This window comes from Arvicola amphibius, chromosome 7 (assembly GCF_903992535.2).
Source record: "Arvicola amphibius chromosome 7, mArvAmp1.2, whole genome shotgun sequence".
NCBI classification, from domain to species: Eukaryota; Metazoa; Chordata; class Mammalia; order Rodentia; family Cricetidae; genus Arvicola; species Arvicola amphibius.
The window spans coordinates 122,404,124-122,422,935 of NC_052053.1; the positions used below are offsets into that span (position 1 = coordinate 122,404,124).

Consider the following 18,812-nt stretch of genomic DNA (forward strand, 5'->3'; position numbering starts at 1 on the left):
CGGCATGACCACTGACCCACACATTGCCAGCAGCAGCACTCTGGGCCCGGATGGACGTGGGTGGCAGCCTATGCCTCTCCATTCAGCACGGGCCCAGGAGCAGCATGGTCCTTGGACTCCAATACGGTGGCAGTAGAGAACCCCAGCAATCCTGTGGCCCCCATGGCAGCAGGAGCCAGAGACCCTGACTGTGGTAGAGTCACAGACCCGACATAGTCCCCTCCCCCACCCCTGCCCCATGTCAGCACAGGCCATCCCTATCTGCACGGCACCAACATGGCCTCATACCCCGAGGCAGAGGCAGGCAGATTTCCGTGAGTTCGAGACCAGCCTAGTCTACAGAGTGAGTTCCAGGGCAGGTTCCAAAGCTACACAGAGAAACCCTGTCTCAAAAAACAAAACAAACAAACAAACAAAAAACTTAAAACATTGCTACATCAGAATTACGGTCAAAAACTACTGTGGATTTACTTGTGTAATTTAATTTTCTCTACTCGTACTTTTTCACTTTGATCACATTTTACTCTCCTTTTGCATGCACGTCCTGCTTTCATGAGTTCTTTGTGAGAGCAGTTTTCATAAAATAAAGCAGAGAGAAAATGCTTTTCTTTACTGTCTACTCTTTACTGCCCTCTGCAGGCAGGAGGAAAGAATACAAGGATGGATGCTTGCTAACCTCAGCCCAAGAGAGTCTCACCCAATGGGAAACTTAAAAGTAATTGGTGATTTTTTTTTTGAGACACCAACCATTAACAAACAAAAACTATCCACAGAAAGGGATTCCTGTTGTTCCTTGTTGTGCAAAAACGCCTGGGAACCACACACGCTGTTGGCAATAGCTCTCCATGTCTCCTACACCCACACACAAATGGACACCCAGGTCTTCACTTAGCCCAGATCACAGCTTGGGTCGCTGTAGCAATGTTCCTTTTGATTTTTTAAAAATGGAATCTGAATGACAGAATACACACTCCATAGTTACAGTGGCATACAGGTGCACAAGCACTTCAACTTGTGAATGCTACACAAACAAATGGCACCCAATGTGGCAACCCCTTGTAGCCCCACCATTAGAGATAATGTGAGGTTTGTTTTTTTTTTCATTTTCTTTTTACTAAAAGTGTAAAGGAGGCTGCAAGATAACCAGCCAACAGGCAGCTTCAGTTTGTGTACAAAAGACCACTGATTATGCATGGATTATTTTCTCCAGTCACACTACTTTGTATGGGCAGCGACACTGTCAGTGATGTCATCTTCTGAAACAACAGGCATGAATATATTGTGCCAACTGAGCCCAAATCAATGACCTGAGTAATGCAATCAGGGTAACACTATTATTTCCCCCGCTAAACCCTCCACGTCTGTGAAAAACAAATGCTAATCCTATGCACATTCGAGGAATAGATTTCGTGGGAAAGAAAACCAAGCCCTGTTTACTTTTATTTACATTCTAATAAGTGCTTAAAGAAAATGAATCACAGAATCTGATGTCATTGTGCACAGCCAGAATTGTCTGTATCAGAATATGTTGTAGGATTCTATGAGGATCGAGTTCAGTAACTGGTGAACAGTCACCTCCGAGAGAAGAATATTCTTACCAAGGATATGTTCTAAAGAATTGCTCTCCTCCATCCAAAAGGAGATTCCTCATGCCTGGTACTGAGGGTTTAGTGAGTCCGTGGTAGTCACTGAAGTACATATATGTATTGTATATGTATAATGTACTTATATGTATTGTGTATAATTTTAGGCAAATGCAAAATATTAAGGTCAGAGTAGTCCAAGAAATTCCAAAACAGCATAAACTATTGTGGCCATAGATACTTCTCAAAGGCTGAAGGTAAGTCCCTAAAGCTGAAGACACTGTACACTTAAGATGCAGGACTCAGACGTTTCAAGCCATATCTAACATGAAAGCCTCCTTTCTATGGTCTAACTTCCATACTACTAGAAAATGCTATGCAAGCTGCCGAAGAGGAAGTGGGGGACAATTAACAGTCCAACCCAGCAGTGACACCTGTGACCACAATGACCAGAATGGCAAGCTATCCACAAAGGTGCAATAAATGGCACTCCCAAGTCTGTCATAATCAACAACTGTCTAATTGAACTTCAGATCCACTCAACACGAGGGTAATCATTCCTGGTACTTAGAACCTAGGCAGCTTTCCAGGGGGTAGTGAGGTCTGAGGTCATAGGTCTTAGAAGAGAGTCTACTACATACCACTTTGCCAGAGCAACATGATTCCAAACCTTATCTTTATACCTACAGGTATGTGAAACCATTAACATTCATTGTAGAATCCTCTCTTTACAGCAAATGGGAACCGCCACAGAAACCACAACTGGACACAGTGCAGGCACCAAAGGATTGTGGGAAGCCCAGCCCCAATGGCTACATCTACATCACATCATATCTATATCATAGATAGAAGAGGGAGCAGAAAGATCGTAAGAGTCAGAATACCAGGATGCCTGCTGTGAGACACCCTTTTATAGAAATGGCTGCATAAGTGAAGCCTGAACAAAGGCAACTGGACATCTTAGCAGACTCCACCCCTAGACAAAGAACTACAGGGAGCTAATGACTATGGAGAGAGAATTAACATCTCCTAGGAATGAGCCCCCTAACTGGTCACCCAGTATAGAGGGATCAGTTCTGAAACCGTATTCTCAAGACAAGGACAGACTCAGCAGGCAGTGTTCGTATATCTGTGCATACATACATATGTGACTACAACAACTGAAGAGAAGAGGGTATTCGTGTAAGTGGGAGGAAACGGAAGGAGATGGAGGGAACAGACTTGGGAGGGGTTGGGGGAGAAAGTGATGTAATTATATTTTAATTAAAATGTATAAAAATAAATAAAAATTTAGGAAATAATAAAGAATCGGTCTCCAAAAGTGCGTTCACCTAGCTTATTAACACCCTCCTGCAACTACGGAATCAGAACGGTTTGAAGCATTTCTGATACAGGAGACAGCACTGCTTTATTGAATGGGCAAGGCATATTTTTGAGAGATTTCTAGCTCTAGTTAAGTGGTTTTCAACCTTCCTAATGATGCGACCCTTTAACACAGTTCCTTGTGTTGTGGAGGCCCCAATCCTAAAATTATTTTCGTTGCTACTTCCTAACTGTAATGTTGTTACTGTTATGAATCATAATGTAAATGCGATTTTCCAATAGTCTTAGGTGACCAGTGTGAAAGGCTATCCCACCCACAGCTTTAATTCTGGCTCTGTTTTCACTCGTTGTCCTTATAATGAGCACAGAATGAACTTAACTCTGACATACATCTTTTCAACATCTAGAAACCTAAGCTTTCTCAAGTGAAAAATGTTTCTTCAAAACATCTGAAGCAGAGTCGAAGGGAGTGGGAGAGGGCTGCACACTTGTAATCCCAGCAATTCCGAGTCAGGAGTTCAAGGTCAGCCTCAACTACGGGCTACCATCACTAACCTCGGCCCCAGGAGACTCTACCTCCAAAAACAAACCAAAATCAAGATATTCTAGGATGCGATTAAGAAAAAAAAAAAGTCTCTCTAAACACAAACCCTTTCGCTTATCGGGGGGAATCCCGGTTAGGGACCCGCTGTGGATCAACTGCACAGCCAGGACACAGCAAAGCCCGGCAGAGGCCCCGCCCTCCTAGGGCGGAGCTACAGATGACAGGGCAGAGCCTGCGCTGGACATGCGCAGTGAGGAGTCTAGCCATGGCGGACGGCAGCAATACGGTGCTGGCCCGCGCGCTCCTGCAGCAGTGTCTGCACGCTCATCTACAAGTGCGCCCGGCCGACGGGGACGCCGCGGCGCAGTGGGTGGAGGTAATGCCCGGCCCTCCTCTCACTGTGGTGCTGGTCTTTCTCTCTTCTCTCCTGGGAGGAAGAGTGTCCCTTTCCGTCTGCTCACCCTAGTGGGCGGCCTCGTTGTCGCTTTGGAGTGGCTCCTGGTGGCCTGTGCTCCACTGGCTCTCTAGCCCTCTCCACCTAAGGATGCTTCTGCCTTATATCTATCTTAAGTGTTGGGGTCACAGCGTAAGCCGCCCCGCCGAACTGTACTCAGAATTTTTAGAGAATCTCATTCACCTCCACTAAATTAGACTTCATATCGAGCATTCTTTAGCATAGATCTGTCATCGTGAACTTAAACCAAGTGTATGTGGGTGACCTTAAACCAAGCATTAAAAACTCTAATATCACCGAGTGTGGTGGCAGCATTGCCTTTAATTACCGCACTTCAGAGGCAGAGGCAGTTCAGAGCCATCCTGGTCTACGTACCGAGTTTCAGGCCAGGCAGGACTACCTAGAGAAAAACCCTCCTTTAAGTAAATAAATAATAAATCACTCAATCTTCCAGTATCTTCACCATCTCCCTTTTCTCAAATTCTTTTTCTTCCGTACTTAGGGCTTTTCCTTGAGGTTTTGAAATTTTATTTATATCTAAAAAAATACCTGTTTTAATTGTTGCCGTTTGGTGTAACAAATTCCAAACCCAATCATTTAGAGTTCATCCTTTGTCATTTTTGTTCTCCCCACATTTCATGATGCAGAATCGAATTTTACTGCAGCCTTCCAAACTGTCCTTTTGTGTTTATAGAATTTAAAAGGTGTTTCAAAGGCTTTTCCTTCCCTCCCACACATCAAAGAGCTGAGTAGTCTAGTCTAGTCTTCCTGTACTCTGGTCTATTAGCAAAGTGAATTTTTTTTAAAAAAATAGCATTTTACTTGAAAGTTACCTTGCCTCTTAGTTTTATTCACGTAGACTTGGCTGTCCCAGAAGGATGTTTTCCTCCCTGGGAACTGAACGTTTTAAAGCCACAGTGGGAATTACCTACTTTCCAATGTATTGTAATGTATACCAAAGAAACTTCAGGGGAAAATTTTTTTTTTTTACTTGAAGAGACGGATTTTTAGGTCACAAGTTAAGATCTAGTATTAAATTCAAAGAAAATAACATTCAGAGGTAGTAACGCTGTGATCAGGAAGTGGGTGTTTCTGGTCATAAATAGGTACTTGGTTCCTGCATCCAGGTACCAGATGTGACTGAGTGGAAGACTTGAGCTCAAAATTGTATTGGTGGAGAGACTTCTGATGGTATAGATATCTGTGACACCCTTGCCAGCCCCTTAGCCATAGATGGGATTGGAGGTTCTTGCCTGTTGCTCCAGAAGTACAATTGCCCTTCTTAAAAATGCCTGCTGGGCTGTTGAAATGGCTCCTCAGTTGAGAGCAAGTGCTGCTCTTGAGCAGAACCAGAGTTCAGTTCTCAGCACACGAGCTGGCTCACAACCACCTGCAGCTCCAGCCCCATGGGAACTGATAGACCCCTTTAGGCTTGACAGGCATCTGCCACTGTACACAGACACACATACACATGCACACATGTAATTAAAGTGAAATATTTTTTCCAGGTAATTCACGTATGAATGCAGAGCTATGCTTACACAGAAAACCATTTAGGTCAACAGAGCCAGAAAGATATAGTTAAATGTTAATGCCACTAGCTCTTAAATTGGGTCCCAATTGTGTACGAAGCATGCAAAATGCTTTGGCAGCTAAAATGTGAAGAAAACTGTGCCTCTGCCTTTAAATTTATTTTTATATAGCGTTTGATAAACACCTGTGTCAGACTTACTGTGAACTCAGCACTGTGTAAGTACTGTGCAATTATTAACTCCTTTAATCTTTGTGGCTACTTCTGAATCAAGTGAGGTGCCTGGAGTCACGCAGATTGGCGCGGAATCACAACCCCAGCGGTTTCTTCAACAGTAGCGTCAAAGTCATTTAGCGCCGCTTGTATCTTCTTGTAGTTTGTCTTAAAGAAACTAGTAAAAAATACCCAAGTCATTACATACGATGAATAAGTGTATATTCCTGATAACAACCAACCTTTTTGTATAAAATTATTGGCATAAATGTAATTTTCAAAGCCTAATCATTGGCTTTACTTAAAGCCAACGTAACAGAAAAAGCAGTCTCCTGGAGTTTGTAGAAATCGGAAATAGTGCTCTCTTTAAATAAACGACTTAGGGGAAAATAAAGAGGAGCATCGAAAGACATCCGTGAGCCTGCCCCTAGTCACCAGCCCTGTGTGGCGCAAGAGAAACGCACTTGGTGTTGGATAGGGCAGCCCGCAAGCAGACTGTTCCTGTCAGCCTTGCCTGGTGTGGAGGCGGCTGGCTGAAAGCTCCGCCGAAATAAATAATCATGGTCATTAAAACTCAAGAAAGAGTTTGGTGTCCCATAATTTACTTAGAATTCAAAATGATTTTTATTTTTCGCCCTTGGCTTTTAACCCCACGCTTAGAAACACAGTGAAACGTCCCCCCTTGCACCCACCCTCTGTTGACGCCTTCCTAATGTAGATTCCTGTGGTGATTCCTCACAGATCCAGAGAGGCCTAGTGATCTATGTGTGCTTCTTCAAGGGGGCGGACAAAGAGCTTCTTCCCAAGATGGGTATGTGTTTTCTCTCTTCTCACGGTGAGGGGGTGTGGGGTGGCGGGTTAAAAGTCCTTATAATGTAGGACGAATAAAGATGGCACCGTCAGCGAGCATATGAGCGGAATGCCAACACTACTGTGCTGGCTTTGGTGGGACTTTGTTTTGGTTTGAGGGGCTTGGGGTTGAACCTCGGATGTGTCCCTGCCGAGCAAGTGCTCTGCCGCTCACCTATAACCTCAGCTGAGAAGGATAACTTACTTTATTTTGACTTTTTTGTTTTGTTTTGCGGTAGTGCTAAGGATTGCAGCCAGGGCCTAGAGCGAGTTAAGAAAGTGGAGCCTGTTCCACTGCTGCACGATGTCCTAAGGTCTTTTTAACAATTAACATCCAAACAAGAACATTTTGAATTAAAAAAAATGCCATAATGAGACCTAATTCTTTGTAAACTAGATTTTTTTTTCCTTAAAAGTCTTAAATTGAGGTCTTGACAATTTACCCAGCTGACCTTCAGTTCCTCTGTCCCAGAAGGGCACTGAGTGTGCAGTCTGTCTGCTACGCCTCTGGGGTAATTGCAGGCCCAGCTCCAGGAACATGGGGTGGGTGGGTGGTTGGTTCTTTCTCTTCTTTTTAAATATGTATTGGTGTTTTGCCTCAGAGGCCAGAAGCGGGCATCAGATCCCCTGGAACCCGCATAACAGGGGATTGTGAGCTGCATGTGGCTGTTAGGACTGGAACCCGGGTTCCCTGGAAGAGTGGCAGGTGCTCGTAACTACTGAGCCATCTCTGCAGCCCCAAGAAGCATGATCCTGAATTATGCTGGTGTATTAATTATAATGCTTATTGTAAAATTTAAAGAATGTACATGTGCACATGGTGGAGCTCTTTGAAAATGTCACAGCATTGCAGGTGGTTGTAGACTGATATAGAAGATAGACAAATAGCCCATATGCCAAACACGCTTCTGCCCAGAGCACAGAAGGTTCCCAAGAGCAGGATGGCCACAGAGTTCCAGCAAATGCTGTGCTGCTTTCTATACCACACCCACAACTGTGTGCGTGTGTGTGTGTGTTTTAATACTTCTTATAGAATGACAGGTTCTGTAGATGTATATCGTGTATTTTGACCTTATTTACTCCCATTACCCTTTTTGTCCCTCTTATCCCCCATGGTCCCATCCCTCTCCCCATCAGATAAGAGCATCCCTAATGGGACAGTAGATGCCAATGTATGTACAACATGTGTATCCAGTCAAATCCAGACAACTCAGCCTTATATCATTGATCTAGGAGAATTTATGGCAACCATTTATGTAGGGTTTTGTGTCAATATATATAAACACAGTTCTCCTGGTTCTTGAACCAAACTTAGTGTCATCACAGCCACACTTCCTCTGAGGGTAGAGAAAACAGAGTAAATGCTCAGGGATCACAAAGCATTAACTTTTCTGCTGCAGCTTTCCAGGATCCTGTACAGTCCACATCCTGCACATTCCTTGTGATAGATATCTCCATGGGTTCCAATGGACTGAATCACATCACACACTGTTGCAAGGCAGTATTTGGTTCAAAGATTATACTCAGAAATAAACCTGAGATAATGGAACCATTCCTAAGATTGGGGGTAGTTTATGTGCTCCTCATTGGTAAAATATGGCACATGTTAGTCGTAGTAAGTAATTTAAGCCCAGCACAGTGGTGGGTGCCTATCGCTCTAGCTACAGAGGGCTGAGACAGAAGGATCCCTTGCTCCTGGGCTTGGAGGACAGCCTGAACAAGAGAGCTGGCCTTGTCACCAAAGGGAAAACAATACAAACAGATAGTTAGAGCTTACAGAAGTTAATCTAGACAAGTCAGAGTAATGAAAATGGAACTCACAGGCAGATAGCCCATTGACAACACCTTAGTCAAAACAAAGGAAACTTTACACTGGTATATAAGACTTGCTTGACAACTTTGTCAAGGCATGAAAACGGGTGGGGATGGAAAGCGAGTAACTAATAGTCTGAAATTTGAATCTGGGGGATAAGGAGATGCAGCTCCTGTGCTAGAGGTCTTTCTCAGGTCCTAACGCGGAGGTGTCGAGCATTCTGCTCATTTGCCTAAATTAGTATTTTACCTTGGTCATCTTTGTTGGCCAAAGGAATGTAGTAAGATGCTTCGAATTCAAAATAAGATGCTGGTCATTTGTACCCGGGCAGTGGTAACATTCACCTTTAATCCCATCACTGAGGAGACAGAGGCAGGTGGATCTCTGCGTCTGAGGCCAGCCTGGTCTACAGAGGGAGTTCCAGGACAGCCAGGACTGTTACACAGAGAAACCCTGTCTTGAAGGAAAAAAAAAACAAACAAAAATGATTGACTTTGCAAAGTTGTCTTATGATGCCTTAATCATAATGAGGTAAAGTAAGCCCACCAAACCCAAGCTGCCTTGTTTTATAGTGACTAGATGGTTCTACCTTTGTCTTTATGAGCCCCCTCTAAACACGTGTGTAAGACCATTGAAAACAAAGAGGACGCCTTCCCTAAGCCCTTTAGCAAATAGTTTAACAAGCCAACATATGCTGAGAGATCAGTTTGTGCGTCTCTCTAGTCCATGAGTGAGCTGGTGTGATGAGGTTCTCTTAAAGTCCCCCTCATACTTACTCATGGATCAGACCTTCATGGATATAACCAGTTATGTCTATGAAGTCTGAAGTACCGTAGCTAACACAGAAGTGTATAGACTCCTCCTCAGTTCATCTTCTGTATAAAAGTAGGTTGGGGGGTCTGTCAAAGCTTGATCTCCTCTCTGTGTCACTGGGGAATCTAATAACCCATCTTACATCCTTTAAGTTTCTAACATGCTATTAATATTGTCTCATTTCTGTTTGTCTTTGTGCTGTGTTTATTTTTACATACAGATATGTGAGTTCTCAGTCACAGCCAGTAGAGGGAGGTGTGTTAAAGTATAATAAAAATGGTATTGCTGCTCATTGCTGTTAACCCAGACTTGTTAACTCAGTTTGCCAAAGCCTGAGGCCTGGAGAGCTAAGTATAATGCTGGTTGCAGTGACGTGTTCTGGGAGTTCCTGTCTTCCTGAGATGTAGTCAGCAGGGCCGCTGGCTGTGAGCAGAGACCTTCCTAACAAAGAATACAAAGGTGTTTAAAGAGAGATGTTAGCTGATTGAGAAGTGATGGGTCTTGCAGCATAGGTTAGGAATTGGCTGATTTTACCGTGAGTTGTAGAGTAGGATCATAACCAAGTCCTTACTGATGGTTGCTACATAGTGTGTAGTAGTGAAATCAGTCAGACCAGAAAACATGCCTTAAATAAGTCTCTGAATCCCAGGCTGGGCTGGAACTCAGAGATCGGTCTGCCTGAGGTAAAAGGCTACCGTGCCTGCCCTACTGTGCCTGATGGTGAAAGTGTGCCTTTCAGAGAACAGGAGTGTGAGGCTTTCAGAATTGCTTTACTACCTGTTCTGTTCTCTTCTTTTTTTTTCTTTCTGGGTTTTTTTTTTTTTGGTTGGGGGGGTGAGACTGTTTCTCTGTGTAATAGCCTGCATGTATGTCTGTGTACCACATGTGTGCATTGCCTGCAGAGGCCAGAATAGTGCATTGGAAACTGGAGTCAGGGACAGTTGTTAGCTGCCATGTGGATGCCAGGAACCAAATCTCAGTCTTCTGGGAGGGTAGTCAGAGCTTTTAATAACCAAGTCTCCAACCTCCCTTGTATACACATATATACATATAGATACACATATACATATACATTTATGCTGCCAGTGGCCCTGTATCTTTTGTTTACTTTTTCATTTGTAATAATTAATCTGCATTTTCTTAATAGGCCTTATTTATAAAATGTTAGTCCGTGTTAATATTGCCTTAAATTGTGATATTACAAAATCATCTGGGTTATACTGGAATTGAACCAGTTGGTATTTGCTTATGAAATAAAAGGATCAGAGAAACAAACGTTCACGTGTTCCCCAGAGACAGCAATACTCGAGATTCTAGTGTACAGTTAATTCTTTGAATATAGACCTTCCTGGATGAACTGTGTGTGGGACAGCCTGATCGTTGGGTCAGATTTGAAGCACCTTGGTGGGGGTTTTTTTGTATGAAATTCAGAATTTTCTGGGCTGTGTGGCTATGCGCATGTGCGCACATGCGCACTCTAGGGCTCTGACATTCCCTGAAGCCCTTTTAAACCTACAGAGACTGGGTTTTAAAACTAGGTTTTAAATATGAAACCAAGTAAAAGATTGATGATTTTCTTCATGTTTGCTTTTCACTTCAGAATGTTTTACCTTTTTTCCCTGCCCAGTTAATACGCTGTTAAATGTGAAATTAAGTGAGACGGAAAACGGCAAGCATGTCTCTATCCTGGATCTGCCGGGCGACGTTCTCATCATCCCTCAAGCCACCCTCGGGGGCAGGGTGAAAGGAAAAAACATGCAGTATCACGCTAACTCCGGGAAGGAGGAAGGCCTGGAACTGTACTCCCAGTTCGTGAGTCTGTGTGAGAAAGCCTTGGCCTCCAACAGCAAGTGTGCGGAAGCGGGGGTGGTAGTGGCACATGGCACCTACGGGAACAGGCAAGTGTTAAAGCTGGACACCAATGGACCATACACGCACCTAATTGAGTTTTGAAAGACTCTCTCCACGACTGCCTCCTGGTATAAAAGGACTGGACTGGACTTAGGTTTGGTCCCCTTCGTCTTGAAGGCACAGATCTGCAACACGTTTTGGCAAGAAAATCCTGGATCCAAGCTGGACATAGTGACACATTCCTTTAATCCCATCCCAACGCTCAGAGACAGCAGATTTCTGTCACTTGGAGGCCATCCTGGTCTACCTAGCCAGTCAAGGACAGCCTGTCTCAAAACAATAAATTGGGAAAATAAATGAGTCGTTTGTAAAAAGCAGCACTGGTTTTTGCAGACCCCTCTGCCTTGACTTTAAAATATGTTTTTAACATTGGAAACTGTGGCATAGCGATGGCTCGGTAGTGAAGAGGTTTTGCTGCTGTCTTAGAGGTCCTGGACTCAAGTGCCCAGCGCGATGGGTCCTAAGAGTCTGCACCTGCTGCTCTGGGGGATTGGAGTGCTCCCAAGTTCACAAGCATACACATAAATAAAAAGTAAAGACAAATATTAAAAACTCCAAGGTCTTTTTAAATTGAAAATTAAATATTTCTGATTAGCAGACGTAGACATCTGAGGAAGCCGCTGGACTCTCTTGGTGTCTTAGGCGTCCCTTGGCCTGTTCCGACATTTTAAATTCCTCTTGCACACATGCCCGAAATTCCTTTTTTTATAGCTTTCCTGTACTGTTCTATTTTGAAACTTGAGAATCAATAACTTGAGCTCATTATCCTTAACTTCTGCTTTATTGATTCACAATGCAGTTGTTGAAATGTGATAAACTATTCATAAGCTTAGAAACCCCAATTTTTCTTAAATCTCCTCAAGGACATGTGCATATCTTTCAAAAATATTCCATTACTTACCTTAAATCCTTTTGGTTTTATGCCTGTGTAAAATGCTGACTCACAGCCCTAGATGAAGCTCAAGAATTCTCCTTACACAAACCGCCTGAGGTACTGTGGAGAAAGGTATTCCAAGTTCATGGAAGGTTGTTAATTAGAAATGATGGCAGATGGGGGTAAGCAGAAAAATTATAGATTTGGAAATTACTTCACCTTTGCTTTTTGTAGCTTTTTTTGTCCAAGGAGCTCAAAAACCCATCAATATACACATTTTATTTTCATATCTATAATGAAGATAGCGCTATAGAAAGAAAGATGTCATTTTCCCTAGGTCATCCACTATGAAAGAGTCATCTCCTTCCTCTGACTTTTATACTGAGACTTGTTGCCAGTTAATTGGTTTAGTTACTAAATTAGACACAAACAAAATTGCCCTTAACATATGTGTCTTATCCCTCAGTTTTTCTAAGATTATAGACTGTTTCAAACAATATACTTTCTAAATATTTTTTCAAAGATTTATTTTTTCTTTTGTGTGGGGGGGGGGCGTGTGCGCGTGCGCATGTCTGTCGGTTGGTATGTCCACATGAGTGCGGGGCCCTTGGGATGGAAGCTCCCCTGGAACTGGAGTTGCAGGTGACTGTGCCTGGTGCGGGTGCTGAGATAAACAATGCAAGCTCTTAGCCTCTGAGCTGCCTCTCCAAGACCCCTAAATGTTTGTAATCTTTCAGTTTAGAATCCTGGAACCACTTGTGGAAAACACCATATGTAAGATGCAACAGATGTGGTTTTAATGTCTTGAACACATTTGTATAAAGTAAAATGAGGGAACTGAACAGGTGGCTTAGTGGTTAAGACCAGAGTTCAGCTCCCAGCACCTATGTCAGGCAATTCTCAGCATCCTGTAACTCCAGCTCCAGGACCCTGCCCTACATTCAAGCGTGTGCACACATGCACACACGTCATTTAATAAATAAATAAAGCAAACTGAAATGTGCCTTCATCCTTACTTCAAATTATAAAAAGAAGGGCAGAGGCATGCATGCAGTGCCCATATAGCCCATAAAACAGCATCAGATTCTTGATGAATTGCTGTCAATTATTACCTGACTGTTAGCCACCATGTGGTTTCTGGGAACTGAACCCAAATCCTTTAGAAGAGTATCCAGTGCTCATAACCACAGAGCCATCTCTGCAGCCCCACAACCTATAGCTCATATACCTTCTGCAAGCTGTCTACAAGGCACTGTTTCTAGAGCATGTCTATCTATGGTACTGCATGGCTTAGAAGCTGTTGTAACTCTTTATGTGCAGGACAAAGTCTACACATTGAGGTTGGAGTTTAGGTTCCTGACATAGTCAATCAACTAGTGAGTTCTGGTCACCAAGAGGATAAATTAATATGACGTTCTCTTGTGATAACAGTGTGGTTGCTATTCTCCGAGACAAGTGGCAGAGAATGCTGTAGTATTTGATAATTGCTTTTGGCAACTTTTATTCTGTCAGTGTGGAGCCAACTGATCATTAACACAGACACTATTCATAAGGCAGAACCTTGGATAATAACTTGCAAAGAAAGAGCAGAGTCCAAGAGGCCAAAAACTCTTAAAGATAGCAGAGAGAAAAACAAGAAACACTGCTGAGCAAAGGTGCTCTTCAGTACATAAACAGGAGGCCAGCAGGATGGCTCAGGGGTAAAGGTACCCGCTACCAAGCTTAGTGATCTGAGTTCAGTTCTTGGGACTCACATGGCAAAAGGAGAGCACCAACTCCAAATTGTCCTCTGACCTCCACGTGCACATTGTGACGCTTGTGCACCCAGACACAAATGCAGCCAATAAACAAAATATGAAAAACAATTGGAAATACCAAAGAAAAATTCTGAAGAAAAATCAAATAACAAGGTCAGAGCAGAGACCTATGAACCTAAAAGTTAAGAGTTTTCAGAATGGGTAGTGGTGGTGCACCCTTTAAACCCAGCATTTGGCGAGCAGAGGCAGGTAGATCTCTATCAGTTCAAGGCCAGCCTGGTCTACGGAGCAAGTTCTAGGACAGCCAAGGCTATACAGAGAAACCCTGTCTCGAAAAAAAAAGTTTTCAGAGCTTATAGAACATTTTAAATCTGTCTTCATTACTTTCCTATTGCTGTGAAGAGACACCATGACCAAGGGAGCTTACAGAATAGTTTATTGGGGGCTTTCATACAGTTTCAAAGGATTATTTCACAACCATCATGGTATCGTGGTGGGATAGCAGCAAACAGGCAAACATACTGCTGGAGCAATAGCTGAGAGCTTACATATTGAGATACTAACCATGAGGCAGAGAGAGAATTGGAATGATATAGGCTTTGGAAACCTCAAAGCCACTATCACTGACACATCTCCTCCAACAAAGCCACACCTCCTAATTCTTCCCAACCAATTCCACCAACGGGTTCAAGCATTCAAACATATGGCCTGTGGTGGACATTCTCATCCAAACCACCAGTCTTTACAACAGTAAGGATTCTTAAATTTTTTGTTTGTTTGTGTTTGTTTTTTGGTTTTTCGAGACAGGGTTTCCCTGTAGTTTCTAGAGCCTGTCCTGGAACTAGCTCTTGTAGACCAGGCTGGCCTCGAACTCAGAGATCCGCCTGCCTCTGCCTTCCGAGTGCTGGGATTAAAGGCGTGCGCCACCACCGTCCGGCGGATTCTTAAATTTTTGTAGAAGATAATATCTCACCTTGTCCCAGACTCACCAAGGGAACCTGTTGAATGCAGTTCTAAATCACAGTCTTAGAGTCAAAGTCTGTCTAGTCACCAGTCTTCCTGCCAGATGACTCTTGCACTCCACAGAATCCCGAACCCATCACTCAGAACCAAGTCCAGACTTCTAAGGCTGGAGTCAAGGGGTTTTGTTCTGTTCTTTTGCCATTATTTATAGTTGGCGGTGGCGGGATGGGGTGTATGCCACAAAGCCAGTGCGGATGTCAAAGGACATCTTGCAGGACTTGGTTCTTCCCTTCCATCATGTGGGTCCCCTCATGACATGTCCGTCAGACAGGCCTGGCAGCCAGTGCCTTTCCCCTTGGCCTACCCCACCTGCCCTGCTCTTCTGTAACTGAGCTCAAGCTCACCTTTCAAAACTTTCCCCCCACAACTGCCCTGAGCATCTTTAGCGCGGGTCTAGCATCATTTTCCAGGTTGCGCCCTTACCTCATTACCTCTTTTCCACTCTAAATCCATCACCTTTGCTCTGTAGCCTCAGGCGGTCTCTTTCAGCCCCACGGGGATTTCTGTTGCCATCACCCTTCGTATTAGACTTGTACCTTTCTTGAAACCTGTGATGTACTATGAGATTGCGTACTTTTTATTTCTGGACTGTAAGCGTATATTAACACGGAGAGACAGAATAGCGTGGGCAGACAGCATACAGTCTAAATATTTTATCTCCTACAGCTTTGCCACAGTGCTGCGTCTGTTACCATGCTTGGTTGTTCTCAGTGAGCTCTATCAGAGGCAGCGGCGGAGATGTGCCAGTGGCCAGACTACTCTTGATGTTGTGCCAGTTATATTGTTATTGCACAGTGGATTTCTTAGTTATAAAGGTTGGAGCTACAGGAAGCAAGTTAAATATAGCTGCGCCTTGCTTTGCTATGATAGAAGGCACCAGAGGAATGCTATACGGAGGGCAGAGGACTCGTGGGTCGTCTCAGGGTTCACTCTGTAGTGTCTTTCTACTATAGTGCAGCTGTATTGGTATAAAAGTTTTCTCTATACAAGATCTCCTGAGTAAATTGGGAGCGTGGGAGGTCACAGGAGAGGGTAGGAGAGGCGGGGAGGAAGGGAGGGGAGCGGAGAAAAATGTATAGCTCAATAAAAACAAAACAAAAAAAGTTTTGTCTATAAAACAGTGTTCAAAAAGCAAATATCCTTAAAATACAGAAGTTAAGTACCATGTAAGGAAACATATTTGAGTCTTTCTAAAAACAAACTATGAAACAAGAATGTGTGAATTGTGTTTACAAATATGAATTCTGATGCACCAAGCTTTATTAGCAACCCCCTAACCAATCTCAGAATAAAGCAGCTGTGTGGTATGTGACTCAAACAGTAAATTCTGAGATAAATAGCATCCTTTTTGTTTTAGACAGGGTCTCACTATGTAGCCCTGGTGTCCTCAAACTCACTACGTAGACCAAGCTGCCCATGAACTCACAGATAGCTGTCCTGGGGCTTTTTATCCCTTTCCATCACAGTACTTGTCTTTGGTAAGCCAAGGTGTTGAAGAATGCCCTTCCAGCTTTCACATAATACTACGTCGTGAACGAGTCCTTTCCACATGCAGGGCTGTCTGGATCTGCCAGTCAGCATAGGACTGTGTGAGATGGTCCCAGACATGATCCCTAAGCCAAGGACTTTCTGTCTAGTAGGGGCAGGTCAGACACAGACACACGCAGGCCAGTATGCGGTCTGTGATATCTGGAAAAGTCCATCTGCGGAATGTAGATTAACAGAATGCTTCTCGCTCGGGTGGTAAATCTGTATGTTGTAAAAGATGCACAGGCTAGCGAGATTGCTCAGCTGGTAAAGGCTGAGTTAGATCCCGGGACCCACATTAAGGTTGAAGGAGAGAACCAACTTGGAAAAGTTGTCCTCTGACCTTCACGATTGTGTTATAGCATGAGTGCACACACACACACACACTATAATAAAAAAAAATTTAAGTCATGGAAATCTGGCCAACCTTTGGAGAATGAAAAGGCCTTCTCTCTGTCCAAGGGATGGAGAAGGAATTTCAAGCTTTGGACTAACAGGTAACAAGATGCCACTGAAGACTCTGAAAGGAAAATGACATGAGTAGAAATGGTTTTGGGAGCTGGCTCTGGGCAAAGTCTTGCTGTGCACAGGTGAGGACCTGTGTGCGGATCCCCAGCACCGTATAGAAGCCAGCAATCCCAGCATTTATAACCTCAGCCCTAGCAGGGTGGGGACAAATGGGTCTGTGGGGCTTGCTGCTCTGCCCGATAACCCTAAGGTGAGCCACAGGTTCAGTGACAGGCACCGTCTTAGAAATCAGGTAGAGAGACAGTTGAGGATAATGTCTTGATGTTGCCCTCTCTGGGTGTCCCTTCTAGCCTCCACATGTGCCTGCATGGATGGATGTATGCATGGACACATGTAAACTAAGGGAACAAAAGTTAAAGGGTTAGAAGGATTACCCAGGTTGCAGTACACGGGATTACAGAGAAAAGAGAATTTAGTGGCAAGGAGGCATGTTCTTTAGAACAGCGTGGACAAGGGGATTAGCGCCCACTTGTAATAGGCTGGCGGCTTTCTGTAAGCATGGAAATGAGCATAATTAGGTAGTGACTGACAAATATACTTCAGAGCAGCTGGTTGGTTATGGGACTATATAAAAAAAGTATTTAAAATCACTCTAAAATGTAATTTATGTGTTACTGGAAAGACAAATTCGTATTTTAATCCGCTGGGGTTTGAGGTACCTGAAAATTTACCCACAAAGAAATGTGAAGCAGTGTTAATTTTGAAAGTATAGACGAAACGAAGACGAAACGTAATCGCCCGGTCTTCGCTGCCTGCCTGCTCTGACAAGTGTGAAGATGCTCTAAGCCCAGAGGCGCAGATCCAGTCTCAAGAAGACTATAACGTGGGGATGCCAAAACAGCTAGCAAGGAACAGAGCCAAAAGAAAGGTTAAAAACAGCACTGTAGGGTGGTGGGAGCGGGGGGGGGGGGGGGGGGGGGGGGGGAGGGGATTAGAATACCCAGAAAGCAAGATAATCTTGTTCCTGGGGTGGAAAGATGAGGATACAGCTAGCGAAGCAAATATAGCAAATGCTAAATGTAGAATCTGGACGGTAGGGATATGGGAAGCTGCTGTCGATCATGTCTTAACCTTTCTCAGAGGCCGTGTGCTGTGTGAGCCTGCGGCTCTGCTGCCGGTCAAAAGACTCCTCGGATCCCATACTTGCTTTGTGGGAAAGCCTGCCTACCCAGAGGGCCTTTCTGTCTATCAAGGTCCCCGTTGAACCTAGTGGCACAGATCCCAGCTACTGGGAAGGCTGAACCATGAGAATGGCAAACGCAAAGCAGTCTGGGTAATTTAGCGAGAACTTGTCCTAAAAAAAAAAAATTACAAATTGGGCAGAGCCTGGGAATACAGCTCAGTGGTGGAGGGTTTGGGCTCCATCTCTAAGAACATCACCCTACCCCCAAAAATCCCAAATGATAGTCAGTAGGACGAATGGCTCCTCCACTTCCCAAGTAAGGTTAGCTTACTGTCTAACTGACCCTGAATATAGCAGGCTTGTTCTAAGGGAATTCGCCATTTGTACAGCTGCCCAGTATTCTATCAAAATATGATCTAAAGATTACCTGAATCAGAATTTCTTCGAAAACACATTAAAGTGCAAATTCCTGCCTCTCACCCTAGATCTCTAAGAGTGGGGAGGAATTTATATCTTGTTTGTTTTATTGAATGCTGGGAAATAAACCTATGGCTTCATACACATTGGGCAAAAAGAGCTGAACCACTGAGCCGTCTCCCCGGCTCCTAAAGTCTACCTTTTTAAAAATGGTTTTTTATTTGGGAGCAGGACGTGTGCATGCTATGGTGTGTATGTGGAAGTCAGAAGACAGCTTACAGGAGCCTGTAGTGATGCTTTGTTTGTGATCTAACAAATAAAGCTGAAGATCAGAGTGCAGAGCTAAGCCACTAGTTAACCATAGAGGCCAGGCACGCACCTTTAATCCCAGCAGCACTCAGGAGACAGAAGCAGACAAATCTCTGTTAGTTCCAGGCAACCCTGGACTACACAAGATTGAATCTGTCTAAAAGAGAGACAGAGCTCACAAAAAGGTGATCCTAGCACTTGGGATCCCATACCTTTAATC

General features: G+C 43.9%; 1 protein-coding gene across 1 annotated transcript; it reads left to right on the top strand.

Moving 5' to 3' along the window:
- The first annotated feature begins 3,713 nt into the window (after positions 1 to 3,713).
- On the top strand, positions 3,714 to 11,577 carry Dtd2 (D-aminoacyl-tRNA deacylase 2). The gene is made up of 3 exons (XM_038337961.1): positions 3,714 to 3,826; positions 6,390 to 6,459; positions 10,751 to 11,577. The coding sequence occupies exons 1-3, from the start codon at positions 3,716 to 3,718 to the stop codon at positions 11,074 to 11,076; spliced, it is 507 nt and encodes a 168-aa protein (XP_038193889.1). The 5' UTR covers positions 3,714 to 3,715; the 3' UTR covers positions 11,077 to 11,577.
- Positions 11,578 to 18,812: the final 7,235 nt, after the last annotated feature.